The 26310-nt window shown below is 37.9% G+C and overlaps 1 protein-coding gene across 1 annotated transcript in view; it reads right to left on the reverse strand.

The window, feature by feature from the left end:
* Agbl4 (AGBL carboxypeptidase 4) overlaps positions 1–26310 on the reverse strand; it is a 1188963-nt gene that overhangs the window by 319461 nt on the left and 843192 nt on the right. Inside the window, exon 6 of the mRNA XM_077791547.1 lies at positions 4303–4342. Within this exon, the coding sequence (XP_077647673.1) occupies positions 4303–4342 (40 nt within the window). The remainder of the gene's footprint in view (positions 1–4302; positions 4343–26310) is intronic.

A 26310-nucleotide genomic window follows, 5' to 3' on the forward strand; every position in this document is an offset into this window, starting at 1 on the left:
ATTTTTAAAATATAAAATTGCTGCTTTTAAAAGATAAGAATATAAGGGAAAGGGGAAGGATATCTTCCTGTTAATTATAAAGACAATATTAAAATTGGAATTTATTATGAAAAAGTCTTATGGTCCATGAAGAGTCTGACTGGTAGGTCAATGGCATACCAGTGGAGAGAGCCCAGGAACAGATTCCACACATAGGAAATTGATGTGACAGAAGTATAATTGCTGATAGGTGGAGAAAAGGATGGACTAGTTTCTGTATGATGCTGAGACAATGGGTTATTCATATGCAAATTTAAGATAATTAAATTCCTAACTCATATGATATACAAATGTCAGTCCTAAATGGAATGAAATAAAGGCCCTAATATGACACAAAACTTGCCAAAACTTTAGAAGTGAATGTAGAAGAATATTATTTCCAGGTTGGGAAGAATTTCTTAAGTCAAAAAAGCAAAGCACATAAAGCAAGAGATTGGTGAATTCAACAACATTAAAATGATAAATAACCTTTCATTTACCAAAATACATCATAAACAAAATTAAAAAATACCAGCCACACTCTAGGAGATGGTATTAGCAGTGCATGTAAGAGGTAAAGTATTGATATTCAGAATAATAAACTACAAATCAATAAAAAAGAAGCAAACCAGTAGAATATACACAAAGGGTCTGAAAAGTCAATTCACAGAAGAAACCTCAGCAACCAATAAATATATAGAAAAGATAATCAACCCCACTAGTAATTAGAAAAATAATAATAATATCATTTCACATTATAATCTCAACTGGTAAAATTCATAAGTCCAACAATTCTAAGTGTTGAGGATTCAGGGTATAGCAATTCTGATACTCTGCTGTTGGAAGTGTAAATATGCCAATAATTTTTGACCATTATGCAATAAGTTTGAAGATGTATATAATTAGTAATTTCTCTCCTATCATATGCCCTAGAGATACACTGATTACATACAAGGATACTTTCACAAAAATGCTCTTAGTAGCATTGTTTGCAATTGGGGAAAGCCATAAATAATTAAATTATGATTAATAAAATCAATAAACAAATTATCATACAACCATATATGGAATATTATATAGCAATTACTATTGATGAGGCAGACTAAAAGTACTCTATAGGAGGGGGCCATCAGAGAAAAGCTTCTGCTTAGAGCAAGAATCCCCTTGTCATGAAAAAAGCCTAGAAAAAAAGGTTGCTGCATAACTCTGTGGAGAGCTACTGTGCATCACAGGCCTAGGGAAATGAGGAACAGAGACTCAGGAACCAGAAGTAATGTTGAACAATACTGAACGTTTGGTCTCTTCTATAATCCCAGTATTCACTCATGAACCAGAGCCAGGTGTATCAATGTGCATAAATCTCCACAATATAATAATGCATAGGGGAAAAGCCACAGAAAGACATTTTTAGCTTGATGTCATTTTTAGGAATTTGCAAAACAATACTGGTTGTATTTTAATATATAGATATAAATAAATGTTGAGTACATGACAGTGGCAGGGTGCAAGGGAGAGAAATGCAATCAGGGAAAAGTACTAGAAAGTCTCAACTATATCTATAATTTTGTTTTAAAAAGGGACTCTAGCAGAGATGGCACAATGCTGCCATGGTAAAGCCACGTTGCTAGGAAGGTGCCGATGTCTTGGGGGGCACCAGAATCAGGAGGCACCACAGCTTTGTAGGTTCAAACAGCAATTCTTTATTCCCGATCTCACACCAGCCTCCACACACGTTCAGGGGCAATTCCCATTATGTCCGATCCCAAATCCTACTCCAAAGGCTTTTTCCAAATCCCATTTTAATCTCAAGAGAACTCAACGGGAACAAGCAGCAGGAACACCCTAATCCCAGCATCAATAATCTTCAACCTCAACTTCCCTAAAACTCCTATTGTCACGCCCTAAACCCAAGGATGGAGATACTTCCTGCAGGAATACACCCTAATCCTGGATCCACCCTGGTGATTGAGCAGGGTCACCTTTCTCAAACACACAAGCAAGGTCGCAGCAAATTTCCAAGGCAAGTCCATTTAACATGGGGTACACTGGCAAGGATTACGATGCGTCATACCTACTTGGTAATGGCCCTCAGCAGGAAGGGGTGGTAAATGGCTGATCATTATGTTTCTAGTTTTTCTGAACATTTGAAATTATTTTCAATAAACAAAATAAATTTTAAAGAAAATACCATACTGACTGTTAAAGCTTCCACATTTCCAATCAGAATTTCAGAAGCCTCCTAGTCCATGAGGAATGGCTGCCTCAGACTGCAGTACTGTGTTAATGATGGTCTGGTGAGAAATATAGATAAACCAGTACCTCCTATTGACAGCCCCAGAGAGGTAGCAAGCTCACTGCTAGCTGCTATAGCTTCTGGTAATATGGGGGAACTGGAGTGAATTTGATAGTGAGAGACAGTTAATGAAAATGCTTTTGACATGAAATAGAGTCATCCAGATAATAGATGGTCTAATGGTGCTTCCTAACCTTTGAAGCACCCATGATAATATTTGTCTGAAACCATAGGAGTAGAGCTATCACCTTGAGGGGCTCCAGCTGCCCCAGGTCTACTTGTGCCCCTGAGAGCTGAGTGGATCAATATCTCACAATAGCACAAAAGTGTAGCCCTCTTGCAGAACACCAATGTGCCACAACATACCTTTTGGGAAGCACTGACCCAGAAGATATTCTTTTCTCAACTAAAAGGATGGATAATTATAAACCACTCAAACTCTGGCAGTGCTGAGCATTTTGCAATCCCATAGCTGTCTAAAAGGAGTGCACTGGGACTCACAACTACTCTGCTTGAATTTGTGCAGTAGCAATTAGGAGCAGAAAAATCTAGCATGGAATGCTCAGGGTGTGGCCACATGACACTAGGATGTGGAAGCAGATAACCTGGACAGTACATGTGTAGTGGAACACGACGAAATTTAAAAGGAGAGCAAGTAAACAGGATAGGACAAAAATAATCCCTAACTAGCACTTCAGTGAGGAGGAATTGATAGATCACATTAAAGAGACACTCCAGTTATGTCAGTATGTGATTTGGAATTTATATAAATGTTAATTTTTTATATATATATATATATATATATATATATATATGATTCTGTGAGATAGAGTAAATGGGTTTCAAACAATTTTCATATTTATTCTTAAAGTCTCTATGTCAAAGGACTCAATTAGATGGAAATATAGCAAGACCACCTGAACTGAGTAGATCTACCTTATATTTGCAGTCACTGTCCTGTACACTTACATACAGCAGAAAACCAGCCTTTGTGCTAGGATAGCGCCTACAGAGAACACTTTCTCAATCTCTTTGTAAGTGACCACCTGGTCCTTTGATACAGCATGTCAAGTTTGGTGGGAGGCAGGGCTGACATAGTTCAGCTGTGCTGGTAATTAAAATATTGAAACACTATTATATTTATTGGTAATTAGTCATTTTTGAAGTGACCACCAACCCTGTCATATGGCCACTCTGCTCCACCTCTGGCTCCTTCTCCCAGAACCCCATCTACCACAGTTCAGTAACCAAAGTGTTAATACCTAGCACATCAGGTAGTCACCAGGACAGTTATCACCTTGTGGATGAAGAGGAACCCACAAGAATGCTCACTCCTTGGTCCCAAGAGAGAATCATATTTTTTGTTCTCCAGTTACAAGTTTGCTCCAGTTCCCAAATCACAGTAAAATACTTCTCTGACAAAACTAACCTGCTCAGCCTCTGCCTAGATGTCAGATCTAAGGGGAAAAAAATTGTAACCCCATCTCTACAGCTTTGTTGGGGGACGTGTCTTTTCTCCTCCTAAAGGGGAGAGACCAAAGTCATCTTGACTCTCAGCACAGTCAACAAAATCTGATCACTTTATTAGACTGGATCTTCCTCATGATCCATCCTTCCTTCATTCCCTGATACCTGTCAGGCAGCTTCCCTATTCCTCATGATTTTAAAACTTATTTGTTAGGAGAAAGGACACATCTTTGACACTTGAATCCAATGAATGATTTTGGGAAAACTTGACTCTAGAGTATGCAGTAACATCCAGAGTATCTATCAGCCCTGCATCTTCAGAGTCAGAAGGGGACAGCACAGACCTAGGATGGACAAAAGAAAACTATCCCTGGAGCAGGGGAAGAGGAGTATCATTCATGGTGCAAAAGTTGTGCTGTTCATCCAGGGAGTCAGAGGCAGGAATTGCATATGGATAAGCAGCAAGGCATCAATCTGGGAAATGGGGAGAAACAGTGGCAGAACAGTCAGTTGCTCCTACTTACCGGGGCTGGTTATTGTCAAGAGGTCAAGCTGCCGCTGTTGCTGTAAAAGAAAACACATTGTAAGAGTACTGATTTGAGCCAGAGCCAAACTTGTGCATAGAAATTCAGGGAGGATGTACAAAATATATCTGGACACACAGGGCAGTGTCAATTTTGCACACATGGTGCTAATGCATAAATCTGACCAGCGGCCTTGCATCCTAGAGTCAAGGGGGAAGGGACGGCCTTTTACCTGTCCTTGGAAGCATAGATGGTCAGAGCTGAGAGGGCCTTAAAGGTCTCCCAGTCAAACCTATACTATATTAAAGAAAAAACGAGATCTGAGAGAAATGTGGCTTATTTAAGGGCCACAAAAATGGTCCTATTCAGTCTCCTAGCTCAAGCTCACTCCTCTGTATCAGGCAAACTCAGAGTTCTCTTGCTCACACTAGGTGCATTGCTTGAGTGTTTGATAAACTGGAAATGCTCCTTGCCTTGGGTGGTGGTGTTATTTTTACCATTTATAAATACTTTCTAACCAAGATACTTCTGGGCTGGTTTATTGCTTAACAATGCTATAACAATTTCAATTAATGGTGATATGCTCATTCTTTTTCTAACTGAATCCTCATCACTTTGTAGCATACAACATCATACAAATTAATATTGGTGGAGCACACTAGGCCATATGCATGATGCTGCTTTTGTTTGGAGGCAACTGGCCTTGGTTACTTCAAGGGCTGAGGTGATCGATATCTCAGAAGACTTGTTCTCTGTCACAGTACACCTACTGTGAAGCTCTGAGATAGATGTCATGAGAGCCTGAGTGCAAAGAAGTGGGTATAGGAGGCCCCTGATGGGGCAGTGGTGAGCAGATCCTTTGAAGACTCTATTCAGGACTTTTTAAGCTGCAGTCTTCATGCTGACCTGTTTCTCTTTCCTAAACTTGATATTTCATAAATAGTAATGAAAAATCTACATTTTTCTTTTCTTAAAAGCATCCAAACAAACTCCACTTTGAGAACCACTAATCTAGGCTTCAAATTGCAGGAGCTTTGGATCACTAGGTATTTCATCCAGTGGTTGCCTTACTACACATCTTACCTTAACACCATTTCCCTCTTTATCTTGCTTTTCTCCTAGAATATTTTCCTGAAATTCAACTTAAGCAAAAAAGGAAGGCAGCAACATTTTTTTTTTGAGAACCAACTAAAGGCCACATAAATATGTATTTTGATATAACATTTCTTTTCAGACACTTGACATTGACAGTTCTACAGGGTAAGTATTGTACAGAGGAAGGACATGGCATTCAGGGAAGAGAAATTACTTGGCCAAGACCACACCTTCATTAAATGGAAGGTCCAGAATAAGAATTCAGTTAGCTCTAATACTATCACTGAAATTCAAGATATGACAATGCACATAAATCATCTAGCATTATGTCTGACACTTAATGGGTTCTCAATAAAGAAAATCTACTTACTATTGATTTTGTTACTTTTATAGAACATCTGACCCTTCGTTTCTATAAGATGCCTCTTTACTTTTCGTAGAATTATGGATACTTAGAGCTCAGAGGTCATTGACTTGGACCTGCCTCCAGGGAAGGAGTCCCCTCTGCAAAATCCCCAACAATTATACAGACTATTTTTGTTTCATTCCTTTTCTTGATAGGAATTCACTACTTGTTATTGGTTAGAACAGGTCAAAGCACTGCTTTCTGATGACATCACTGTTTCCCATGGCAATAGCTTGGAGGTCTGGAGGTGATCTGTATCTTGTCTCTCCAGGCTTAATATTCCCTGAATCTCTCTTTTTCTCATGGAACCTGGTCTCAAGTCTCCTGACTTTGGGTCACCCTCCTTCTCCATTCAACTTTGACTTGTTCCAGCCGAAACCTCTTTAAGATCTCTCTACTCTTTTCTTCTGACTTCTCATGGACCTTCTGAAAGCAGGCCTGCATCCTTTTGGGGCTTTCTAAAGCACACAACCCTGTTTTCCTTCCAGCTCATAACTCATTCTAGTTGACATTTTCAAGCAAACATGTAATTCTGAGATATCACTGATCTATTCAGTGAGCACAAATTCTCCAGCTGAAATGAAACACACACATGTACTGGTTAGAAGGAATGCTGCAGCCAGACAGCCTCCCCTCCAAAACAGAACCAGAGCAGTGGGAAAAGTGGCTCAAGCTATCTTTGCCAAGGTCAACCTGTGTTGCTTGTCACTTTCCTCATGCATGAGGGATACTGTGTCCTTCTTTTTCCACAGGCTTAACTTTCTGATGATCACAGTTGGTAAAGGAGGTTAATTTGTCTTAAAAGTGTCAGTTAAGAACTGTTATTAAATGTTGACTGTGCCCAGGGTCCAGTATTAAAAAAAAAAAAAAAAAAAAAACAGGAAGAAAATCTGGCAGGAGTCAGAACACCTGGGCATGTGTCCTGGTTTCTTTGTACAACTTGCTGCCTATATCTGGTCTTAAACTTCACAACTCTAAAATGGACAAGTGAAGCTGAAATACCATTAGAGACTCAGAATCAAATGATGCAACCAGCTAGTGTGCTTGTGAGCTCCCTCTTCTGGTGTAGAGTCCTCTGAGAACCCCTGGGGCTAGACCACTGGGGTTCTAAGAACAGAAGCAGAATTTAAAAGGACCACATTTAAGCTGTACTCTCTCATTGCAATTTTCTGTGTTATGTGAGTCTTTCTCACTACACAAGGAGCATCTTAAGGGGCCAGGAAATCTATTATTCACCTTTGTTACATCAGTCTTTGTGACCTTTGGGGGCCTTCTCAATCACATATCCCTGTTTACTGGGTAGCTTTCAGTGAGTATTTGCTAAGCTCAACTGAACTAATCCCCAAATCCACAACATCCTTTAAGCCTCGATGCCTTTGCTTATGCTGTTCTGCCCTGAGGCCCCCCTCACTGTCAAGTGAAGTCTACTCTGTGTACCAACTCCAACCTTACTCTCTTCTTTCCCTTCCTCAGAGAAGAATGAGTATTTCATACTTTGTTCTTCCAGTGGATCTTGTAAAACCCATCTTTTGTATTCTGCTCTGTCTTAATTGTCTGCCTTTCTTACTAGGTCTTTACTTGATGACAGTAATTTATTTCATTTCATCTCTATGCCTCCAGTGCTCAGAACAAAGGCCTTAAAGAAATGTTTGACGTCATATAGCTTAAATGATTTAAGTATTCTGTTATTCCCTCTGCAATGATCCTGTTAAGTAGGAACAAATCAGCATGGAATGTAAGCACGTTCCTCCCTCTAAGACTTTTCCTTGGGCACATCTTTGAGGTCTCTTGCCTTTCGGTTTTGCTCCTGCCATTTCTGCAGCCAGCCACACAGTCTATCCATGTTCTCTGAGACAGCTTTCTTTCTTTACTCTTGCCTACAGTATCACCATCTCTCCAGGACTTCTACAGCTTCCACTATCTGTACCACCCCTGTGCTGATGAATTAAATCTAACCCCTTGACAAACTCATTTAACTTGCAGTTCACTAACATATGTGTGCACCACCTAGTGGCACAAGCAGGTAAGTGTAGGCTATTGTTTTAAATGCTGCAATGTGTGTTCTGTATGCAAATGAAACAAAAGTGTATATTCCAGAAAGACTCTGCAACAGATTTTTAGCCACTAAATTGGAAAAGTCAAATAATTCCCCCCAAGATATTTCAAAATTTTATAACTAATTTATCTGGCATAATCACTGAAATTACTATGGCATTTGTAAACATAGGGCACATGACTTCTGGAATTTCACCAATAATGTACAATCACTTATATACAGTGAGGGGCATCTTCCACATCAAGAATCATAAAATTATTATAATTAGCTAGCAACTAATAGAGGTAAGAACCTCTTCCATGAAGGTGATACATTAACTTCCTGGAAAGTAGGATATGACATATTAGCTAGAGAAAATAAAGTTGGTGAGATAGGTGGCTGCTAACTGTTGAGCCACTAGTTGATCAAATACTACATCTAAGGAAGACAGAGCCATTATGTGTGTGTGTGGTTGTGTTGGTATGTGCATGTGTGTGTGTGTGCATGTGTGTGTGCGTGTGTGTGTGGGTGCACCTGAACACTTGCACTTGGATGGGGAGAGGACATTCCTCTTTGTGGCAAATAAATTCCATACCTAGACAGATGGGCATGAGTGTATGTGTACCTGTGTGATACTTCATGGGATCCTGGAAGGATGTGAGTATGCCATGCTGGATTAATGAGGCATCTATCAATACCTGACTGGTTACAAGGACTACATCCAGCCTTCCTAGGTGAAAGTGGTAAACATGGACATTTAGAAGAAACACATTTCTGGGATTAACTACTTTGTGATGAAGGCTGAGCATAACCCCTTAAAGGCCATGGTGAATTGGGGTTCTAAGCGCTCAATAGGAGTAATATCTAAATTCATATTATCCAGAGATTGCCAGAGAATCTACAATGGAAGCTTATGGGATTGTCTACAAGTATCCTAGCCCCAGGAGCATCCATTATTCCACCAGCATCCAGTGAACTCTGTTTTGTTAGTACAATGTTACCCCACCTATGGTTACCTTGACTCTCTGGAGGATGGAAGTACTAAAAGTAGGGCTAATTAGAAACCTCACCCAGAAATTCTGGACCTTTTATAGGTTCAGTTATCTTCAGTGAAAGCTGTAGTTGTCCTAAGTATCTATCTTCAAAATTTTTGTAATTATGAAATAACACATGCTTATTTTGTCTCAAATTTACAGAAAATTTAGAGTAAAAATAAAAAAAATCAATTATGTAATTATGAAATAACAATACTTATTTTTGTCTCACATTTATAGAAAATTTAGAGTAAAAGTAAAAATTAATAAAATTTTACAACTAAAGGAGAACCATCATTAATATTTTGGTGTATTTTCTTGTCATCTTTATCACTCTATTTAATGAGATTGTATTTTTAAATAACAAATGCAGTACATTTTAATCTTGGGCAAAATTTTGTTATCTTTTTGTCCTTGGTTGTCTTTATTTTGAAGTTGAAAAGTACAAGTCAAATATATTTATTGTCATAAATAACATGTTTGATCTTACTGCTGTAGTTTTGCTTTTAATCTTTTCCTTGTCAGTGAAGGTGGCAATAACTAACAAGATGCCAATAGGATACAACTTGGCTATTTCGTTACAAGAAGGAAGTTTGAAAAACCCAGCGCCTGTAGCCTACTGGTACAGATGAAGGCTTCTGAATCTCTGGGACTCTTCAGGCAACATCAAACCTGAAAGAATACTACTTTTTTTTTTTTTTTCCATAGCTGAATCCTGTTTGACTGAAGTCACAGAAAGCATAAAATCACACAAAGCATGAATCCTGATTCCATAACCTTTAAGCTTGTGTTATCCTAAATGTTATTTAAACCAGTGGGTGATTTAAACCAGTGGGTCATATCAACCACCAGGGGCCTGAGAAGAGGGGGAATGCAGACAGAAAAAGGAAGTATCACTCTAAATTTGTGGCAATGGGTTGAGTGGGGCACATGCTGGTTGAGAACTAGGTATCTGAGAGCTGGCCCCAGGTCTTTGCTCCATCAGGCTCTCTTTGCACTTCTCACTCTTTGGCAATTAACCTTTTTCAACAACCATTTAACTGGTCTAATTCTAACCAATACCTCGTAACCAGCCAGGTATTGATAGATGCCTTTTTTGTTCCCATTCAGTTTCTGCAAGTGTGCCTTCTCCAGTTTATCCTTCACATTGCCACTAGAGTGAGCTTTCTAGAATGCATGTCTTCAAACTCATCAGGGTTTTCACTGGATAAAGTCTAACCTGTTAGCAGCCCTTGAAGGACTTCCATGACCTGGCTCCAGCTTTCCATCACAGTCCTCTTAGACTCTGAGCTCCAGCCACAACGAACTACTTTGAGTTCCTAAACTGGCCATGTTTCACAAGTTGTTCCCTATACTTGGAATAACAAGCCCATCTCCAACCTACTTTGCTTGCTATTTGGCTCTCCACTCACATGCCACCTCTTTTTGAGGACTTTCTCATTGCTGGGTGGGATCTTGAGCCTGGCCCCATAATATTGTATTTCCAAGGCCTGCTCGCTCCTGCATCCTCTCCATTGGTTGTGTGAGCTCCCTGAGGGCAAGGGCCATGTCCTCTGTACTTCCCTCTTCTCAAGGGCTAGCTTAGCACCTGACCAATAGATAACATTCAATAAAGCTTTGCTTATTACCTGTTGCCAAGCTGAGTAATAATAGGGTTCAACTGAATTGGACACCAAAGAGGTTTTTAGTTTCTGCCCCCTCTTTCCTAATAAACACATATGCACAAAAAATGCTCATGCACTGCCCCCATAATTTTTCTCAAAGCCCTCTCTTTTTCTGTTTTTGGGTTCTAGGAATTGTGCATAGAGAATTTTTCCTTCCTCATATGGATGGGTAATCATGAGGCTATGGTTAAAAATGGACTTTTCATTTTGGTCACGACTGCATCACAACTGCCTCCCAGAATGAAACGGGACGTGGTGTTCTGGGAGCTCAGGGGCTGGTTCAATGTGTGGGGTTCTGCGTGGTGGAAGAGAACAGTCACTGATTATGTGTTCTGTTTTGCTTTTTGTGTTTTGTGCAAGATAGCTATTTGGGGAAAAGTCAGTCTTTAACGGCATAGACTGGAGATGATTTAAACAAGAGCACCAGCAATTCCCATGCATTTTCCTGTCACTCCAGAAACCAGCTATTGTGGGGAGGACCTGAGGATCAACACCTCCAGAAATGGGGGTCCACAGAAACAGGAGCTCACATTTAGCTTCAGGATTCAGGCCCCTTCCTTTCCACTAACCTTCTTTCCCTTTTCAGCTCCTGCCCTCCCCCAGCCAAGTCATCTTCTAGGCATCTAGGGATCCAAAACCCGCTTTCTGCCCTATCTTCAATCACAGACTGCTCTCTCAAAAATATTTCATGTAGCATTGACCTCTCTGTAAACTCACTGCTTCTAATCTCTTTTACTCCAGTCTAGCTTCCTCGCTGCCTGCATGACTTATCATTCTAAAATTAAATTTGCTCTATCCTTCTAATAATTTAATGTCCCTCATTGTATTTTCGATAAGACTAGATTTCTTGGCTTGGTATTCAAGGAACTTGTTAGAAATCTCCATGAGTTTTATATGTTACATGAAAAAATTGTTTTTATATTATAACCTCATATTTGAAAAACAAACAAAAACAGTCCATTATTCTTAGAATGAAACTTCAGAAAATAAATATGGGTCCATTCAGGTTGGTCAGTGTGTTGTACAGAAAAGCACAGATGCCCTCCCAAAAAACTGTTAAGGAAAAAAAGATAGAAAGAAAGAAAGAAAAAGATAATGAAATGGCGGAAGTGAAAGCAGGGGAGAAATTCAGTTAGTGATTTGTCATGAGCTCCAATATTGTGTAGATTTTTTTTTTTAATTCAAGTAGTTTTAACTGAGAAGTTACCAGGAGGGCTTCCTTTAAAGAGGGGGTAATTGAAGTGGCCCCTGAAGATGTGAACTATTTTACTTTTCACTGAGGAAGTAGGATCAACTTTTAAAAAAGAATTAAAGGGGAAGAATTTCCCACATTGTGGTTGAATAAAGGATTAGGGAACAGAGAGGTGAAATGCAGGGGCATTGAGACCTGGGACCAGAAAAAGAAACTACAGACTTGAGCATGGGTAGGGACAAAGACCATCAAGAAGTACAAATCCTGGCTCACATAAGTGGTATAAATAGCCCTTTGAAAATCTCTTCACCTCTCATAGTATACAGTACAATATAAAATTCACATGATTTTTAAGATAAAAGGTAAGAATCAATAAAATGTGGAAACCTTAGAGTTTTGGGGAATATTAAGATCACTTTACTCCAGTAGAAGATTTCAGAGGCCATGACTTCTTAAAAGATCCTAACACACTCAAATAAGTATTCAACAAAGTCTTTTTTGTTCCCATTCAGATTCTGCAAGTGTGCAAAGCAGTTCACAGCAGCTCTGCACAAAACTGTGGTAAGGACTGAATGAAATAATGGATTAAAAACTCTTGGAAGCCAAAAACCATGTGTTTTAGCCCTAGTTTTACCACTTACTTACTGTATAGGCCAATAATTTACCTTCTCTGAATCTGTCTCTACCACATACTGGCTAAGTGACCATGAGCAAGTCATTTAAATACTGTGAAGTGGGTTTAACAGCCCACCTACTAGTAGTTAGCCCAGCACTTGACACATACCTCTAGGTAAATAGTATACAGTCTGGTAAGACTTCTATTTTTAATTCCAAGATCCTTTGCTTTAAAAGCCCCTTCTCCCCTCCTTCTGCACATATGACTTCTATCCTACATCACGACACACTGGCTGCTATCTGTGGTCTCCAAGGCTGAATTTGGTGCCTCCTTAAGTCTCTCTCAGCACCTTGTACTACCCTTGGCCACAAATGTTATCGCTGCATGTTGTAATTATCTGTCTGAGGTTTCTGACTGTGAGCTCTTGCAGGCAGGGAAGCTGTGGGATTCAGATCAGTATCTCTAGCTCCTACCACTGTACTTGGCACATAACAGGCCTGCAGTCATGTTTGCTGAATTGCATGAAACTGTGGAGTTCCTGTGAAAAATATCATGACATTCAGAATAAGATTCTGGCACTGAAAGTGAGGCAGCATTAATCTGTGTTCCTGCCTAGCCAGAGTAATGATTCTGCACGATGTCAGAGTCATATATACTGCAGGAAGTAAAAGTGCCAGGCTGTAAAAGTGTGTTTTCTGCATTTGACTGACTCTCAGGGAAGCTCCATTCCAGGCTGAATAACCACAACTTTCCACAAGAAATTGCAAGCTTGATTATGGGGAAAGAATCCAGATCTAATTGTTCTTTGTAAGCCTGGGACAGAAGGTATTGTTGCTTGAAAAATGGAACTGTCTAAATTAATTTTCCTGAAACAAACATCTTTGCCAAATAAAAGCAATGCACAATAACAACCCATAATTAAAAGCAAAATGATACCTTTTGTTACGTGGGGAAAGCAAATGTGTTCACCTCAAAAAAAAAAAAAAAAAAAAAAAAGAGCAAAATGTTATTTTCTTGGAACTCCAGGGACACATCTTGAAGTCTGATTGGGGTGGAGGTGGGAGAGTGGGAGAGGGTGTTTAGGAGTATAACAGAGTTGGGGAAGGTCTCTTTTATCTTTTTTCTTTCTTTTTTTTTTTTTTTTTTTGCTATTGAATAAGTGTTGAAAAACAAGCATCTGATTCATCTCTGATTTCTCAACAATGTAGCCATAATGTTCTTGAATCCCATTATACTTTTCATAGAAACTGGGAAAGTAGGGGTGGTGGTGGTGATAGAATTTACATTTATTGAACCACCATTGTTTTTCTTTACCTAATTTTCCTAACCTGTTTTTAACTTATTTGTATGTATATATATTTGCAAACTGAGGAACCCCTATAGAAAAGCATTAAGAAGTGGAAAGCATTCAGAATAAAGCCAGATTGCAGTTCAAAAAAAAAAAAAAAAAGAAGTGGAAAGCTATGAACATTTATTATAAGATGAATGCTTTATTTTGTACTTATTTTTTAATATTCTTATAATGCAGATATCTAACACCACTTTAGAGATGAGTAAAGCAAAGCTCGAAGAGGTTAAATAAATTGCCTAAAATCATATAATTAATAGGTGATAGTTTAAGATTTATACTGAGCTCTTGAATATGAAGTCTAAACTCTTAAGAATATCCTTTCCATAATTTATATAATCAAATAATATTAATGATATTTAAATAAAAATACATGTAAAAGGAAAAGAAAAATACAAAAAGAAAAGAAAAATACATATAAAATTTCAACATCCCAACATCTATTTTCATTTTTCTTCTGTGCTGCTTTCTGGTCCTTATCTGTGCTTACAATACATGGGTAATAATTATGTACTTTTAAAAATATGTAATCATGACACAATATGATGTAATTATTTTCTGTATTCTTTTACTTTTAGGTTAGAGTATATCATAAGAAATTCTCTAAAATTATTATATAGTTTTTGAAAACATTATTAATGACTTCATAATGTTCCATTTAGTGAAAGTGCATAGTTGACTTAAATATAAGACTTTCAGGCTATTATTATTTTGTTATTATAAGTAACATTATAATTTTTTAAATAAAATTACAATAAACATCCTCCTGGATGCAATTTTTACTTCATTTGGATTAGACTATTTCTCTAGGATGAATACTCAGGAGCAGAAATTATATACTTTTTTTTTTTTTTTTGATAACAGGGGTTGAATCCAGGGGCACTTAACCACTTAGCCACATCCCAAGCCCTTTTTCTTTTTTTTTTTTTATTTTGAGATGAGGTCTCCCTAAGTTGCTTGGGGCCTCGCCAAATTGTTGCTGGCTTTGAACTTGTGATCCTCCTGCCTCAGCCTCCCAAGCCACTGGAATTACAGGTGTGTACCACCATACTGGGAATTTTCCTTACTCTTATTACATATTGCTAAATTTTTCTCTAATATGATCATTCCAATTTCTTCCATTGAATAGTATGTACAATAAAGATTTTACTGCCAGCTCCCAAGTTCAAAGTCAGGCTCAGCAACTCAGTAACATCCTGTTTTAAAACAAAATAAAAAATATAAAGGGTTGAGGATGTTGCTCAGTGGATAAGCACCTCTGGGTTCAATTCCTGATACCAAAAAAAAATTGTTTACTATGACATTTCTAGTGTGAAGAATTATAATGTCCAAACTATTTTTGTTAATTTAATAGGTATCATAGAGTATATGACTATTATTTTAATTGCTTTTTGTTTGACATCTCTACTAATTAGAGAAATACAAATCAAAACTACTCTAAGATTTCATATCACTCCAGTCAGAATTGCAGCTATCAAGAATATAAACAACAATAAGTGTTGGCGAGGATGTGGGGGAAAAGGCACATTCATACATTGCTTGTGGGACTTCAAAATGGTGCAGCCAATCTGGAAAGCGGTATGAAGATTCCTTGGAAATCTTGGAATAGAACCACCATTTGACCCAGATATCCCTCTCCTTGACTTACACCCAAAGGACTTAAAAAACAGCATACTACAGGGACACAGCCATATCAATGTTTATAGCAACACAATTCACAATAGCTAAACTGTGGAACAGATGCCCTTCAGTAGATGAATGGATAGGGTAACTTTGGTATGTATACACAATGGAACATTACTTATCAATACAAGAGAATAAAATCAGGGCATTTGCAGGTAAATGGATGGAGTTGGAGAAGATAATGCTAAGTGAAGTAAGCCAATTCCAAAAAACCAAATATAGAATGATTTCTTTGATATAAGGATGCTGACTCATAATGGCGATGGAAGGGGAGCATGGGAGGAATGGAGGAACTATAGATAGGGCAAAGGGGAGGGAGGGGAAGGATAGAGCAAGGAGGTAGGTATGATGATGGAATGAGTTGGGCATCATTACCCTAAGAACATGTATGAAGACACGAATGGTGTGAAAATACTTTGTGTAATCAGTGATTTGAAAATTGTGCTCTATATGTGTAATACAAAATGAAATGCATTCTGCCATCATGTCTAACAAATTAGAACAAATAAATAAATAACTTAAAAAGATAATTAGTGAGTTGAACTCTTTTTTATTATTTTGTTCATTCGCTGTCCTACAGTGAGGGCTTACTTTTCACATTACTTTGTTGGGCATTAAGGTTTTAGCTCTGTTTGCATTTTAAACTCTCAGGGCTAACTACCTCTCTTGTTCTCAGTTCATCATCCTTAGTGGCATTAGAAATACCCACTGGGGCCTGATTTAGCTCCAAATACTTTCCCTAAATAATGAGACCCCTTTTCTATTTCTAAAAAGAGATCTCAGTGAATCTTGGAGACACATATCTAGACAGTGTTAATATAAACCACCAGGGTTTATACTCTGATTTCCCCTCTCCTTCAGTCATCCTCTGGGGATTAATGATTTCACTTTCCATCAAGTAAGAGGAGTGCTGTGCACTGAGGAGATTAACTTGTCTATTGTATAGGACATGAGTCTTTTTCCCCTGATTCCCTACTTTGAAGATGCTTCAGAGAACAGAGGGTTCTCAGGGACTTCTGCACTTGGGAAGAGATATTCTTTTCACCCTCAGAGAAAGCCAGACATGATCTCCCATTAGGTCTTAGGTAAAGGAAGCCATATTTGCCTGCTTCATTGGACAAAAGGAGCTCTCTTAGAACACAGGACCCAAGCTTAGGCATGTCAATTTCAACTGCTGTTTGTTTTTGCTCTGGGTTTTTTGTTTTTGTTTTTTAGTGGGAGTGAGGGTAGTTGTTGTCCACTGTGGATGTGTTTTCTTCCAGGAACTTGAAGGAAAGATTTGTATTAGGTTAGGAATTAGTTGTTCAGGATTCTGAGTAGCAGCTTTCTACTGCATATCTATAGATATCTTGGGGTACTTCATTTTGATGCTTTCAGTGGTTGACAGTCACTCACTTGGCCATAGATGTGCATTGCTCATTATCTATTTTATACATAGCTCAGTGCTAAGCCCTGGGGCAGGGTATGAAGTGAGCAGGCAGTCTAGTTTACATTGATTCTCTTAAGCCCTATAAAATTATGAAGTATGTTTCACAATTCTATGTTACAGATGAAGAAACTGAGGTTCAAGAAAGTGAAGGAATTTATCCATGATCACAAAGCTATGAGTTAGTCTTCTGACTGCTAGTTCCATTTTCCTTAACCTATTCTCCACCCTGAAACCAGATAGAAATTTCAAAATGCAAACTCAAAAATATGACTCTCCATTGACAAAATACTGTCTAAACTTTCTAACATGATCATGCTTCCCTTGCCTGTCTCTGTAGTTTCCAAGTTTACCTTCATTCCTCCATAATCCAGTGTCCAACCAAGTTTATCTCCTTTCTTCCTTAGTACACACTGCTTTCCTCTTGTCTCCATGTCTTTTTAAAAAATTTTTATTAGTTGTTGATGAACCTTTATATATTTATATTTTATGCTGAGAATTGAACCCAGTGCCTCACACATGCTAGGCAAGCACTCTACCACTGAGCCACAACCCCAGTCCCTCTATGTGTTTTTTTTTTAAATTTTCAAATTTTTAAAATTCACTCCCAATGTTGTTAAGATATAATTAATAAAAAATATATTTTTTACGGTGTGCAATGTGATGTCTTATTATAAGTATACATTGCTAAATGATTCAATCAAGCTAATTAACATATCTGAACACCTCATGCATATATTTATTTATTTTGTCATGACAATATTTAAGAGTTATTCTTTTAATGACTTTCAAGTAAAACCATAGTCATCATGATGTATAACAGATTCACATAACATCATTCTTTCATTTAATAAAAACTTTATACCCTTTGACCAACATGTTCCCACCCTTGCCTACCCAGCCCCAGGCCCTGAAAACCACCTTTGTATTTTCTGCTTCTATGAATTCAACTCTTTCAGATTCTACCTATAAATGAGATTATGCAGTATTTGTCTTTGTCACACAAAGTAGTATTTCACTACTTTTTAAGGGATGAATAACATTCAGTTGTGTATATATATGCCACATTTTCTTTATGCATTCATATGTTTATGGACATTTAGGTTGGTTACATATCTTGACTATTTGTGAATAATGCTGCAATTTACATAGAGAGATGTCTTTGATAAATTAATTTCATTTCCTTCAGATATAAAACAAGAAGTAGGCTTGATGGATTTTTTTTAAAATTCTCAGTCTTCCATTTATCTATTTTTTTTTAAAAAAAACAGCTATTCATATCATTGATCTCTTGAGTTTTTTGCTCTTTTTCAGTTTTTTTGTTTCTGTGTATGTTTTAGTCTCTACTTCTGCTTTAATCTTTTTTTTCCTCTACCGATTTTAGGTTTGTTTTTATAGTTCCTTGAGGTTTAACGATAGCCTGTTCACTTGAGATCTTTCTGCTTTTTTGATGTCAGTGTTGATTGGTATGAACTCCCTTCATAGTATTGCTTTTCTTTCACTATGTTGTATTTCCTTTTCATTTGTTTCAAGAACATTTTTAATCTCCTTCTCAATTTCTTCCTTATCCATTCGTTGCTCTGTAGTATGTTGTTTGATTTGCATGCATTTGTATAGTTTTCAAAGTTTTTCTTATTATTGATAACCAGTTTCATTACATTGTGGTCATAAAAAAGGCTCAATATAATTTAGGTTTTGTAAAACATGTTAAGACTTATTTTGTAATCTATTGTATGATCTATTCTGGAGATGTTCCATGTGCTTTTGAAAATAATGGTTATTCTGAAACATGTGTAAAATGTTCTGTAGATTTCTGTTAGCCCTTTGGTCTAGGGTATAATTTAATCCTGATGTTTCATTGTGGATTTTCTGTCTGGAAATCTGCCTATTGTTGAAAGTGGGGTGTTAAAGTTCCCTATTATTACCATATAAGATCTATCTCTTCCTTAGGTATATTAATATTTACTTTATATATTTAGGTGCTCTGATATATTTACATTTTTACATATGTATTTAGATTGTTTTACCCTCTTGCTAAGTTGATTATTTAATCATTAAATAATAACCTTTCTCATGTCATTTTACTGTTTTTGATTTAAAAGTCTATTTTATCTGATAAAAGTATGACTATTCCTGCTTTCTTTTGGATTCCATTTGCATGGAATATATTTTTTCATCTCTTCATTTTCTATCTGTATGTGTTCTTACAGGTGAAGTGAGTTTCTTACAGACAGCACACAGTCAAGTCTTACTTTTTCATTTTTAATTTTTTAGTACCAGGGATTGAACCCAGGGACGCTTAACCACTGAGCCACATCAGCAGCTCTTTTTATATTTTATACTGAAACAGGGTCTTATTAAGTTGCTTAGGGCCTCCCTAAATTGCTGAGGCTGGCTTTGAACTTGTAATCTTCTGCCTCAGCCTCCTGAACCTCTAAGATTTCAGGCATGTGCCACTGCACCCAGTGCATCTTGTTTTTTTTTTTTTTTAACTAATTCAATCACTCTTTGTCTTTTAATTGAAGAATTGTCCATTTTTTATCTTTAAGGCAATTATCTATGGGTATGGTCTTACTACTACCATTTTGTAACTTGTGTTTAAATTTTTTGTAGCTTACTTTTTAAAATTCTTCCTCTTACAGCCTTCCTTTATGGTTAAATTATCTTTTTTTTTTTTTTATAGTAGCGTGGTTTGACTTCTTGCTTTTATCATTTTGGGTATGTCTATATGTTTTTGCTTTGTGGTTACCATGAGGTTTACAAAAATATATTTTGATTATAACAAGCTAATTTGAAATTATAGCAATATAAAATTGTCTATAAAGATAAGAAAGGGGGAAAGATATATACTAATAAAAGTTTTATACTTGCATTCCATTCCTCATTATATTTTCCAGTGTTGATGTCCCATTTTACATCATTTTCTAGTATTTCTTGACATATTAATGCATTTGTTAATTGTTTTATTTTTTAGTCTTCACAAAAAAGATATAAATGTTTTATATACTGTGTTTAAAATAGTAGAGCATTCTGAATTTGTCTGTATAGTTACTTTTATTAGTGAATTTTATACCTTCTAATGTTGTCTTCTTCCTCATTAGCATATTATTCTTTTAGTTTGATGAATAGCCTTTGGCATTTGTTGTAGGATAAGTCTGGTGGTGATAAATTTTTTCAACTTTTGTTTGTCTGGAAAAATCGTGATATCTTCTTTATTTCTAAAAGGATAGCTTTGCTGGGTACCGTATTCTTGGTTAGTAGGTTTTTTCAGCATGGTGAGTACATCATCCCACTTCTTCCTGGCCTGTAAAGTATCTGCTGAGAAGTCTGTGGTCAGGTGAATTGGAACACCCTTTTGGGTCAGTTGTTTCTTTTCTCTTACAGCTTTTAGAATCCTATCTTTATATTTAAATTTTGAGATTAATCATAGTGTGTCTTGGTGTAGACATGTTTGATTGAATCTGGCTAATGATCTTTGACCTTCTTGTATGTGAATATTTGAATCTTTCTTCAGGTTTGGAAATTTTTGTTCTTATCTCTTTGAATAATCTTTCTACCCAGATTGATTTAGATGCAATTCTTCTGTGCTTTTATCTCCCCACCATAGCAGTTTTGCTATGGTCCTATAATAGTATTTATTTTCTCACTCAACTGTGAATTCCTTAAAGGTGACAACTAGGTCCCATAAACATGGCATCACCAACATGTGATTATAGTTCCATAACTCAGAGTAGATGTCTAACAAATACACTTGAATAAATTAATAAACAAGCAGAATCAGAAGAGACTAAAGAACTAGCAAATCACTGGTGATCTAAGAAATAGTGGATTTAAAACAAAAATGTAGACGGGATCTCAGAAGGGGAAGGAAGCGGTACAGTCCCATCCCCCACAGCGGACACTCCACCGAGGCAGTCAGCGGCCATCATCCGGGAAAGCTGAAGGATACACCGCCACTCTCCTTCAGAGTGCAACATCAAAACAGGTCGGTGTCATTCAGCTCACCCCCCAGACAGCGGGAATTCGCATAAAATCTCTCCTAGGCTTGCCGGGAGAGGGAGTATCAAGCTGAGCCTCCATAAAGACTAGGGGGAAACCAGAGACACCTGACCTCCAACCCCTCCTCCCAGTAGCAGCCAAAACGAAACCTGGCTAGCCAGCGCTGGGGGAGGGGCAAGCAGAAAAAATCAAAGTGATAGAGTGCCAGGGATCCCAGCAGCCTGCAGCAGGGCCCCAGAGATCCAGGCCAACTGATTCGCGTGGCCTGCCCTGCGGCTACAGAAGGCGTGGCGCCTCAGTGAAGCCATTAATTAGCAAGCAGGGAGGTTAGGGAAGGCCATTAGGTGGAATCCCACCAGCCAAGCCCACACGGACCCTCGGACGGAGCACGGGATCTCAGAAGGGGAAGGAAGCGGTACAGTCCCATCCCCCACAGCGGACACTCCACCAAGGCAGTCAGCGGCCACCATCCGGGAAAGCTGAAGGATACACCGCCACTCTCCTTCAGAGTGCAACATCAAAACAGCGGACACTCCATCCAGGCAGTCAGCGGCCACCATCCGGGAAAGCTGAAGAATATACCACCACTCTCCAACAGCTTGCAACATCAAAACAGCCAGCAGCAGGACCCCGGAGATCCAGGCCAACTGATTCGCGCGGCCTGCCCCGCAGCTACAGAAGGCGTGGCGCCTCAGAGAAGCCATTAATTAGCAAGCAGGGAGGTTAGGGACTGCCATTAGGTGGAATCCCGCCAGCCAAGCCCACCGCCCACGCCCGGAACAGGCCCAGCGACCTGCCAGCATTGTAGTCACGACACCCCAATTGGAATAGGGACAGAGCAGAGCCGCCTTCCACTCCCGGAACAGGCCCAGAGAGCCGCCAGCGTGGTAGACACGTCACCCCAATTGGAGTAGGGGCACAGCCGCCGCCCGCACCTGCAAGGGAGACTTTTCAAGTATACAAGAGCAACATAAATAAATAGGGGGTAAATTTCAAAACACAACAGTTGCACCAAGCAGAAAGAAACGCGAGCAGTATGAAAAGACAAGGAAAGAAAGGACCACAAGCAATGCAGGTCAACTCAACTTTAGAAGAGGTAATAGCTGCAACAGATGGAATATCAGATAAAGAGTTCAGGATATATATGCTTCAGATGATCTGGAGTCTCAAGGAAGACATGAGACAGCAAAATCAGACAATGAAAGATCACATTGACAAACAAATCCAGGAAGTAAAAGATCAATTTCACAGGGAGATAGAGGTAATAAAAAACAAACAAATTGAAATTCTAGAAATGCAGAAAACAATAAACCAACTTAAAAACTCAATTGAGAATACTACCAGCAGAGTAGATCACTTAGAAGAGAGAACATCAGACAATGAAGACAAAGTATTTCAACTGGAAAAGAACATAGACAGCTCAGCAAGTCTGCTAAGAAACCATGAGCAGAACATCCAAGAATTATGGGACAATATCAAAAGACCAAATTTAAGAGTCATTGGGATACAGGAAGGCACAGAGCTCCATTCCAAAGGAATAAACAGTCTATTCAGTGAAATAATACGAGAAAACTTCCCAGAATTGAAGATTGAGACAGAATCCCAAATCCTAGAAGCCTACAGGACGCCGAATGTGCAAAATCATAAGAGATCCACACCTAGACACATTATAATGAAGATGTCCAACATACAGAATAAGGAGAGAATTTTAAAAGCTGCAAGAGAAAGAAAGCAGATTACATTTAGGGGTAAACCAATCAGGATAACAGCTGATCTCTCAACACAGACTCTGAAAGCTAGAAGATCCTGGAATAACATATTTCAAACACTGAAAGACAATGGGCTCCAACCAAGAATTGTGTATCGGGCGAAATTAAGCTTCAGGTTAGAAGATGAAATTAAAACCTTCCACAATAAACAAAAGTTAAAAGAATTCGCAGCTAGAAAACCATCTCTTCAAAAAATCCTTGGCAAAACATTACAGGAAGAGGAAATGGAAAATAACATTGAAAACCAACAATGGGAGGTAGGACAGTAAAGGGGGGAAAGTAGTCAAAGAGGATAACAAATCAGGTTTAGTAACATCAATAAACAAATATGGATAGAAGAACAAACCATATCTCAATAATAACCCTAAATGTTAATGGCTTAAACTCACCAATTAAGAGACACAGGCTAGTAGAATGGATCAAAAAACAAGACCCAACAATATGCTGTCTACAGGAGACGCATTTGATAGGAAAAGATATACATAGACTGAAGGTGAAAGGTTGGGAAAAATCATATCACTCATATGGACCGCGGAAACAAGCAGGAGTGTCCATACTCATATCTAATAAAATTGATTTCAAGGCAAAGCTAATCAAAAGGGATATAGAAGGACACTTCATACTGCTCAAGGGAACCATACACCAACAAGACATAACAATCATAAATATATATGCCCCAAATAATGGTGCAGCTGTGTTCATCAAGCAAACTCTTCTCAAGTTCAAGAGTCTAATAGACCAACATACAACAATCATGGGAGACTTCAACACACCTCTCTCACCACTGGACAGATCTTCCAAACAAAAGTTAAATAAGGAAACTATAGAACTCAATAACACAATTAACAACCTAGACTTAATTGACATATATAGACTATACCACCCAACATCAAGTAGCTACACTTTTTTCTCAGCAGCACATGGAACCTTCTCAAAAATAGACCATATACTATGTCACAGGGCAACTCTTAGACAATACAAAGGGGTAGAGATAATACCATGCATCTTATCTGATCATAATGGAATGAAGCTGAAAATCAATGATAAAAGAAGAAAGGAAAAATCAAGCATCACCTGGAGAATGAACAATAGGTTGCTGAGTGATCAATGGGTTTTAGAAGACATCAAGGAGGAAATTAAAAAAATTCCTAGAGTTAAATGCAAACACAGACACAACATATCGGAATCTATGGGACACATTGAAAGCAGTTCTAAGAGGAAAATTCATTGCTTGGAGTTCATTCCTCAAAAAAAGAAAAAACCAACAAATAAATGATCTCATACTTCATCTCAAAATCCTAGAAAAAGAAGAGCAAAACAACAGCAAAAGAAGTAGAAGGCAAGAAATAATTAAAATCAGAGCTGAAATTAATGAAATTGAAACAAAAGAAACAATTGAAAAAATTGACAAAACTAAAAGCTGGTTCTTTGAAAAAATAAATAAAATTGACAGACCCTTAGCCATGCTAACGAAGAGAAGAAGAGAGAGAACCCAAATTACTAGCATACGGGATGAAAAAGGCAATATCACAACAGACACTTCAGAAATACAGAAGATAATCAGAAATTACTTTGAATCCTTATACTCCAATAAAATAGAAGATAGTGAAGGCATAGATAAATTCCTTGAGTCCTATGATCTGCCCAGATTGAGCCAGGAGGATATAGACAACCTAAACAGACCAATAACAATAGAGGAAATAGAAGAAACCATCAAAAGACTACCAACTAAGAAAAGCCCAGGACCGGATGGGTATACAGCAGAGTTTTACAAAACCTTTAAAGAGGAACTAATACCAATACTTTTCAAGCTATTTCAGGAAATAGAAAAAGAGGGAGAACTTCCAAATTCATTCTACAAGGCCAACATCACCCTGATTCCGAAACCAGACAAAGACACATCAAAGAAGGAAAACTACAGACCAATATCTCTAATGAACCTTGACGCAAAAATCCTCAATAAAATTCTGGCGAATCGGATTCAAATACATATCAAAAAAATTATACATCATGATCAAGTAGGATTCATCCCTGGGATGCAAGGCTGGTTTAATATACGGAAATCAATAAATGTTATTCACCACATCAATAGACTTAAAAATAAGAACCATATGATCATCTCAATAGATGCAGAAAAAGCATTCGACAAAGTACAGCATCCCTTTATGTTCAAAACGCTAGAAAAATTAGGGATAACAGGATCATACCTCAACATTGTAAAAGCAATCTATGTATGATAAGCCACAGGCCAGCATCATTCTGAATGGAGAAAAATTGAAGGCATTCCCTCTAAGATCTGGTAAAAGACAGGGATGCCCTCTCTCACCACTTCTGTTCAACATAGTCCTCGAAACACTGGCCAGAGCAATTAGACAGTCAAAAGAAATTAAAGGCATAAAAATAGGAAAAGAAGAACTTAAATTATCACTATTTGCAGATGATATGATTCTATACCTAGCAGACCCAAAAGGGTCTACAAAGAAGCTATTAGAGCTAATAAATGAATTCAGCAAAGTGGCAGGATATAAGATCAACACGCATAAATCAAAGGTATTCCTGTATATCAGTGACAAATCCTCTGAAACGGAAATGAGGACAACTACTCCATTCACAATATCCCCCCCAAAAATAAAATACTTGGGAATCAACCTAACAAAAGAGGTGAAAGATTTATACAATGAAAATTACAGAACCCTAAAGAAAGACATAGAAGAAGACCTTAGAAGATGGAAAAACATACCCTGCTCATGGATAGGCAGAACTAACATCATCAAAATGGCGATATTACCAAAAGTTCTCTATAAGTTCAATGCAATGCCAATCAAAATCCCAACAGCATATCTTGTAGAAATAGATAAAAGAATCATGAAATTCATATGGAATAATAAAAGACCCAGAATAGCAAAAACAATACTAAGCAGGAAGTGTGAATCAGGCGGTATAGCGATACCAGACTTCAAACTATACTACAGAGCAATAGTAACAAAAACAGCATGGTACTGGTACCAAAACAGGTGGGTGGATCAATGGTACAGAATAGAGGACACAGTAATCAATCCACAAAACTACAACTATCTTATATTTGATAAAGGGGCTAAAAGCATGCAATGGAGGAAGGATAGCATCTTCAACAAATGGTGCTGGGAAAACTGGAAATCCATTTGCACCAAAATGAATCTGAATCCCTATCTCTCGCCGTGCACAAAAGTTAACTCAAAATGGATCAAGGAGCTTGATATTAAATCAGAGACACGGCATCTGATAGAAGAAAAAGTTGGTTATGATCTACACGCTGTGGGATCGGGCTCCAAATTCCTCAATAGGACACCCATAGCGCTAGAGTTAACAAATAGAATCAACAAATGGGACTTACTCAAACTAAAAAGTTTTTTCTCAGCAAAAGAAACAATAAGAGAGATAAACAGGGAGCCTACATCCTGGGAACAAATCTTTACTCCACACACTTCAGATAGAGCCCTAATAACCTGAATATACAAAGAACTCAAAAAATTAGACAATAAGATAACAAATAACCCAATCAATAAATGGGCCAAGGACCTGAACAGACACTTCTCAGAGGAGGACATACAATCAATCAACAAGTACATGAAAAAATGCTCACCATCGCTAGCAGTCAGAGAAATGCAAATCAAAACTACCCTAAGATACCATCTCACTCCAGTAAGACTGGCAGCCATTAGGAAGTCAAACAACAATAAGTGCTGGAGAGGATGCGGGGAA

This window comes from Urocitellus parryii, chromosome 11 (assembly GCF_045843805.1).
Source record: "Urocitellus parryii isolate mUroPar1 chromosome 11, mUroPar1.hap1, whole genome shotgun sequence".
Lineage (NCBI taxonomy): Eukaryota > Metazoa > Chordata > Mammalia > Rodentia > Sciuridae > Urocitellus > Urocitellus parryii.